This window comes from Argentina silus (assembly GCF_951799395.1).
Source record: "Argentina silus genome assembly, chromosome: 1".
Lineage (NCBI taxonomy): Eukaryota > Metazoa > Chordata > Actinopteri > Argentiniformes > Argentinidae > Argentina > Argentina silus.
The window spans coordinates 13145380-13153021 of record NC_139655.1 but is presented as its reverse complement, the minus strand read 5'-3'; the positions used below and the strand labels follow the sequence as shown (position 1 = coordinate 13153021).

General features: G+C 42.0%; 1 protein-coding gene across 1 annotated transcript; it reads left to right on the top strand.

Moving 5' to 3' along the window:
* The first annotated feature begins 4210 nt into the window (after positions 1-4210).
* pnp5a (purine nucleoside phosphorylase 5a) lies at positions 4211-7614 on the top strand. Its single transcript, XM_083667052.1, has 6 exons — positions 4211-4475; positions 5569-5738; positions 5965-6068; positions 6288-6463; positions 6575-6765; positions 6975-7614. The coding sequence occupies exons 1-6, from the start codon at positions 4453-4455 to the stop codon at positions 7193-7195; spliced, it is 885 nt and encodes a 294-aa protein (XP_083523178.1). The 5' UTR covers positions 4211-4452; the 3' UTR covers positions 7196-7614.
* Positions 7615-7642: the final 28 nt, after the last annotated feature.

Genomic DNA, 7642 nt, shown 5'->3' with positions numbered 1-7642 from the left:
AGTGTTAAACATGATTATTGAAGATGATATTTTGTTGTAGTGTGGAGTTGTGTATTGTGTTTGAGAGGGGGGGTTATTGTCAGTGGATGTGTATGTCAGTGTCACCAGGGATAGTTTGATCTTAGTAATGAGGGTCACCTGGGAGTCCGATAAAAGGACTGGCGTTTGGTGTACTTGGGCTGGGCAGGGTGACTGTGACTTTGTGCCCATGGCCTGTGTGTTGGTTTGTGCTGTTTAAATAAATGGCCCATCGAGGGCTTACTCTTCTTCAGTCTGAATGTCTCCTCACTGAAGCCTCCAAACCGTGAGCCAGTCCACAGGGTTATAGTCAATCTGCTTTCAAATCAGTTAATTCAGGAAGTGATTTGAATTTTCAATTCCAAATCAAAAATGGAAAAACTTTTGATCTAAAAAAAACTTATTGTTTTCAGTTTATTGAAAAAGCATTGGAAATGTTTTACTGGATTCACTGAATAGCGAACATGCATAAAGAAGGTGTGCTCCAGAAACCACAGTGCAATGTGAACAGTTGCACTGTGTATATATGGTATGGTAACATATGGTAACATTTCTTGCTGCTGCACATTGGAAATGTTTTCAAATTATAAGGAAATTATACTGTTGCACTGTGGTATGTGTGTGGAGGATGCCATTGAAATTCAACTGATCCCAACCCTAGTGCCCAAGCCAGTTTGTAGCATTGAATGCCCTTGTTTGCCCTCAGTTGTATGATCTTGTGAGATGCTATGCTGTGGCCATGATGTGGGTCTCATGTCAAACATCTTTGTCACAATGCAACCTCCACATGACCAGAAGTCTAGGCATTCCTTTATGATTCCTGTGAAGCTGAAAGCTGAGATGCCTATTATCCCTCGCACCGTTCAAATAAACGTAAAAATGTCAAACTAGGTTACTGGTTGTCCTTACAGGATGTAAATCCCATGGCCTTAAAGAGATGCTCCACCCCATTATAAGGAGGAAGCAACATATGTAACTAAAGCTATCAGAGCTAAACGACTACAACCAAAGTCATCCCTTTAACACCACTCTACAGGGTCCACTTCCAATTCTTTCAATTTAGGAGATGAATTCAAGGAAATTCAATTAATAAATTGAAAAACGCCCATTATTTGACAATTAGGTATTTTTAATACCGCCTGAATGGACTCAATTGCGATAATGGATGCTGACCCTGCAACACAGGAGGGCCCTCTGGTCTTGCTTGGCTGAGGGGTGCTGAAATGTTCTAAATTGGAGGTGAACCTGTATCTTATCTCGTCCTGGTTTAAGAGCAAACACACTCTGTTGGCTTTCTTGTCTGTGTAAATATGACCAAAGGATATCACTGTGCCCCCCTCACCCCCCCACACACACACTTCACACTTGTTACATAATATTACAACACACTTCCCACAGCTGTCTACTGCATCTGTACCACAGATCGCCAACACATGCTAAATGTCTAACACAGACTCATAATATTACACCACATCGTCCAGTCCTATCTGTGTTTCTACTGTATGGCTATGGCTATGACCCTCTGCATCAACACACACACACACACACACACACACACACACACACACACACACACACACACACACACACACACACACACACATTGTTACAGAACTCCCCATAAACATGTCGGCTACATGTGTCCTGTCATTGATGTACATTGGGCAAAAACAAACACACCCAAACCTTGACCAATTCTTTGAATTGTGTGTATGAAAAAATATATAGTAATATATATAGTTTGGCTGTGAGTGTAGCGGATACTGTCGAGCTAAAGGCCAATCATAAGGATACTGGGGTGGTTTCAGATTGAATCACTTAATCTAAATTTGTGGTTCTCGTGATGCTAGTGCCATGTGACTTAAATCAGATGATACACTTGCTTTAAGGAATCAGCCTGGTACATTATAGGACATCATAGTCTGGTTCAGGCAGAACAAAGTGCCGTACCTAGTATTTTGTATTTCATTCACACATGCACTTACGACTTTATAAACACACACACACACACACACACACACACACACACACACACACACACACACACACACACACACACACACACACACACTCACACTAGATGACTGGAACGTTGGGATGAAGGTAATTCCCATCATGGGGTCTGTGTCCTGTGAGGTCATCTATTTTAGTGTGAAGGTGGAATGTTCCGGTGGTCAGATGCATGAAGCTTAGTCACAACTATTCCTTAAAAAGGTTGCCGGGTTTGTAAATGCACTTTCCTTACACCAGGCTTAAGTCAAAGTCAAAGTCAAAGTCAAAGTGGCTTTATTGTCAATTCTTCACATGTCAAGACATACAAAGGAATCGAGAGGACGTTTCTCACTCTCCCGCGGTGAGACAGATAAAGTGCACAGGCACAACAGATAAGACAAGACATACTAAAAGTGAAACATTCAATGACAGACAATAAAATAATTTAAACAGTGCAAAAGAACAGTCAGTAAAGACAGTAATACAGTAAATAGCGGCCAAATGCTGGTAATAATAATTGTGCAATAGATCGGTAGATTGTCCAGAGTCCGTAGTGTTTTTAGGGGGGGGCGTGAGGAGTGAGGGGAGAGAGAGAGTAACCCGGGGAACTACAGTATGTAGGCCTCAATTCCATCAATTCAGGGAGTCAATTAAATTCAACAAATTAATGGAATGGAACAAATGGCATAACAAATATTTTTGACTTGAATTTTCACTCTTTGAATTGATTGAATTATAAGGGAATACATCTCAACCCTTTGCAGAAGAGTAAACAATACCAACCTGATAGCGACAGAAGATCCGACCAACACCAGCTGATCAGGTAGTCTGCCAAATATTGTGTTCGGGCCAGCTGACCCTTTTCTGCTGTTCTTATCAGTTCATGAGGATGACAAGCGATTTCAAAGGGCTACGGAACATTTATATTGATCTTTATTGGGCAAACAGGTTAGACAGTAACATCACAGGAGGTAAGCTCTCTCATTGGTCCAGCTAAAGGCGTGCCACCTGGGTTCTGTGTAAAAGAGAAAACAAATAAAAACCTCCCTCTATAGTCGGAATCTGCATCCATATTTGGGGTCATTTCCGGCCTAAAGAATAATAACAGATCTGAACAGAACAAGGTGGACTCCAAAGGGCAACATAATATGTCCTTAAGTGTGCCTGTGTCCTTATGTGTGTCACTCAGTGCCAAACAACATCACAAGGTCCATGTCCATCACTGTGGTATTGTACCAGGTTCAGGCTGGTTGTTTTGACTGGGACAACAGTACAAATCCACCCCTTTCTGGTGCAACCCCTGAGGCTTAATGAATAGGTTTGAATTTTAAATCTTTATCACTGTACTTTACTTCATCCATCCCACATAGCAGTTGAATACATAACTGGCTGTATATGTCTAAACCCAAGTCTTCTTGTCAGGTCACATGATCAGGAAAAACACAGGAAAGTGTATGGGAATGTCACATGTATGCCATAACTAAATTAAACAGGAAGCAACTACAGTAGAATGAGTCACGTTCATTTATGACATATGTACCTAGATACCTAAATGTGATCCTTCCTCTTGATAACAAGCCAAAAAAAGTTGTGCAGTAGGCCTTTGTTATACTGTACATCATCTCCCTGGCAACAATAACAAAAACATGTCAAATCAGATGTTTTTCATTGACCATCAACATAAACATTTACACATATACAACTGATAGGCTGACCGCCACATGCATCTTGCGCGTGTTACTCCCAGTTCTTGTGTAATCCCCATCAAAGCAACAATAACACGAGAGGATGTGCGTTATAACGGAATTGTCAACGGCTGTCATCAGAGCACATAAGACTATGATGAATGACGCGTGGTGTTCAAAACAATGATTGATGTCCAAGTACAATCACATGACTTTGACTGACACATCTAATATGAATTCCGACCATTTGATGCGACGAAAATTAAGGGAGGGGAAATCTCGGTCATTTATTTATTAGCTCAAGTGACCTAAAGCTGCAACATACCGTATTTCGACCAGTCAAAGGACATTCATAGTGTACAAAATTGCTAACTTTAAGGAGGTGTGAGGCCTGGTCCAATCGGAATAGCTGAATTCATTTGCGTCACTTGAGAAGGAGGTGTGGCAGAGGGGAGAGACGTCTATAATTATGTCGGTGTCTGTACACCATTCAGACTTAAAGAACAGAGGAACATTTAAGAACGCAATCAGGAGACTACTACCTACTGAATAACGGTTCTCAACGAGACTACTTAAGACTTATAATAGTAGCTACTTATTGGTGCCACTTTTATTTAATTTATTGCAAATCATTCATTTATTTGAGGTAATATAGCTTTTCCAGCTTGCCGCCAGTTAATTCGATTTGCTGCGGTTATTTTATTCGGTTTACGACGACTCTGCTTTTTTAAGAACTCAAGACACATTTTTTTTCAGAATGTTTCCCGATTCAAGCACTGGGTGAGTGGTTTTCGGTGTTTTTTCTTTATTATATTCTAACACTCTCATATTGCCTTTCCCGGGGGGCATATGTAGGCTAGTGTACAGTATGTGCAGGATGTTGCATCATTCTACCGTCATATCTTGGCAATGTTACCCCTATTTCAGCAGTCTTCCAATGCAATATTGTGTCGCACATGGCCAAATTGGGGAATATGTGATGTTGAGTTCTACAGACCCGTATATTTTGGGCAGAAAAGCAAGCACGTGCGATGGGCAGCAGATACTACTGATACGGTGATAGAGATGCTCTTGAACGTTTTCGAAAGATAAACATACAATCAAATCCCCTTTTAATGTAGAATAAACAATTTTAAAACATGATGATTTTCGATCGTATTGAAGGTGTAGAAGTATTTCTGGTTTAGGGACTGGGTGGACTGCGTGTTCGTCTTGCAACGCTCCAATTTTGAAGAAAAGAGGCTTGTGTTTGGATTTTTTTTACTGATCAGCCGCTGAGAAGTCATATGAATAACTTACACAAGTATCCTCTATGTAAGACCATTTACCTGAGCCTATTATATCATATTTGATCCTATCTTGTAATTTTGCGTCCTAATTTACCAAAATTAGGATACTATTTACTGTATATTGCATTGTAAAGGAACTTAGAATAATCCCTATGTTTTGGGGGTGAGTTGATGATGTGGTACAACCTATAATTAGTAGGTGTTCATGGTTCTTCAATTAGAAAGGGGTCTGTTTTTGCAGTCAAAGCTCGAATTAATTCAGATAATTGGTGTCATGTTGTAGGCCTACAGATGTTGTTAGAAATAGTTTAGGGTCAAAATAGGCTAGACATAGTGTTGACCTTTCTGTGAAACCCTTTGAGGAGGCATGACTCCTCTGACTCTGCAGGAATGTGTGTGTGTATCAATGCTCTCAAGAGGCACACCCTCATTAGCACTCAGTCTTGGATTACTACTCAGAAAACATCTGTACCCTACCTAATAACCAAAATCACAAATACACTTAACATACCGGTAGACATGTTACTCTGAAGTGCATCCATTGGATTATTGTTCTTAACACATTTTATCCCTGTCTGTCTCAGGTATGGCTATGAGGACTGCAAGGCCACTGCAGACTGGCTAATGGCCCAGACGTCTGTGCGTCCCCTAGTGGGCATAGTGTGCGGCTCAGGGATGGGAGGCCTGGCTGATTTGTTGAAGGACCAGGTGGCGTTCAACTACAAGGACATCCCCAACTTCCCCCAGAGCACAGGTATGTGTGTGTCTCTGTGGCTCAAATGAACTAGTCCCCAAATAGTGCACTTAGTTTTGGCCAGAGCCACACCTTATTGCCTTATGTGGCAATATTATTAAATATTTGATTTTCCCCTTGTCTACTTGCTGGTTTGTTGATTGGTAGATAGCTTTATAGCAGACTGTTGTTGATTGGCTGCTGTGCGTTGTTTAATGCATTCTAATTGGTGGGTTATGTGTTGCAGTGCATGGCCATGCAGGGCGGTTGGTGTTTGGGACTCTGAAGGGAAAGCCATGCGTGTGCATGCAGGGACGCTTCCATCTCTACGAGGGTTACCCCATCCAGAAGGTAAGTCTAACTATCAAGACATGTATTACTTTTTTCAAAAGTAGAGCAGAGATAGAATTTAGTAGGAATTCCTGCTTTATTGCATGTAGTCAAATGCATACATATTTAATATAAATGGAAAAGAAATACAGAAAATACAAACCCTCCATACAAACATCATGATAGAATGGCTTTGTGTTCTGTTGTGGTGTGTGATATATCTGTGTGGTTGTGTTCCAGATCACCCTGCCCATGCGCATCTTCAAGCTGCTGGGAGTGGAGACGGTCATGTTGACCAACGCTGCTGGAGGACTGAACCAAGACTTCAAAGTGGGGGACATCATGATCATGAAAGACCACCTCAACATGCCTGGCTTTGCTGGGAACAACCCTCTGGCTGGACCCAATGATGAAAGGTGTGTGAGTGTGTCAGAGAGAGGAAGAGATGTGAACTTGTTTGCATTCATGTGACATGTGGAATGGCGGTGTAACTAGTCCTTTTCCTTCCCCCTCTCTCTCTCTCTCAGGTTTGGGGTGAGGTTCCCCTGCATGTCTGATGCATATGACAGGGAGCTGCAGCAGCTTGCCCAGGATGTTGGGCAGGAGCTGGGCTACGGAGACTTCCTTCGTGAGGGAGTGTACTGTGTCCTGGGAGGACCCTCGTTCGAGACCATCGCTGAGTGTCGCATGTTGCACAAACTGGGAGCTGACGCTGTCGGTGAGTCCCACTCGCCTATCTTCCTTGTTTATGTCATTTTAAGACCATCTGAATGCTCATGTCATTTGTTTATACTCCTTATAAAGTACAAACATACAACTCCTTACATGGATGGGTTATAAAGGAACACATGCTTCCCGACAGCACATCAACTATGCATGCACTGCTCTAACATCCGCTCTCTTTCCCTCTCCCCTTCTCTCTCTCAGGGATGAGCACGGTTCACGAGGTGATCGTAGCACGCCACTGTGGGATGCGTGTCTTCGCCCTGTCTCTCATCACTAACCAGGCAGTAATGGACTACGACAGTGAGGAGAAGGCCAATCATGAGGAGGTCCTGGAGACGGGTAAGCTGAGAGCCACGCAGCTGGAGAGGCTGGTCTCCACCATGGTCACACGCATCGAGCACAACAACAACAACTACGCCTGAATCCCATCAAAACAGACCCTGGATCAGTTTCAACCGGCCCCAGAAAAAATATGACCTGCCACCACCACCGTGCCTGACCTGAGATCAGCGGAACAGACGCTTTACTGACCGCACAGTTGTCCCCTCCGTCCCAGTGTTCTTAAACACATTCTTTTGTTTTCAATTTTTTTTTTTTAAAACAATATGTACATTCCTGCAGTTGGAAAAAAACTGTCCTCAGATATTTTTATTGTTCTCGAGTTGATACTGTTAACTTAATATCGATCTGCTTGTGTAAATGTCTTCATTTAACTTAACAATGAGCAAGAATCTGCTGTAAATGTATTAACGTGTATTCTGTCTATAGATGTACATTATCTGTCCTAAGGTATTTTTCTGCTCTTGTTCTTTTTTAATATGAATATTGTTAATAAAGTTACTATTTATTACTCTGCTTGAGTCTCTTCA

Coding starts and splice junctions, on each gene's coding strand:
- pnp5a (XM_083667052.1), top strand. CDS start 4,453: ATGTTTCCCGATTCAAGCACTGG. Junction 4,476..5,568: donor TTTCCCGATTCAAGCACTGG/GTGAGTGGTTTT, acceptor TGTCTGTCTCAG/GTATGGCTATGAGGACTGCA. Junction 6,766..6,974: donor ACTGGGAGCTGACGCTGTCG/GTGAGTCCCACT, acceptor TCTCTCTCTCAG/GGATGAGCACGGTTCACGAG.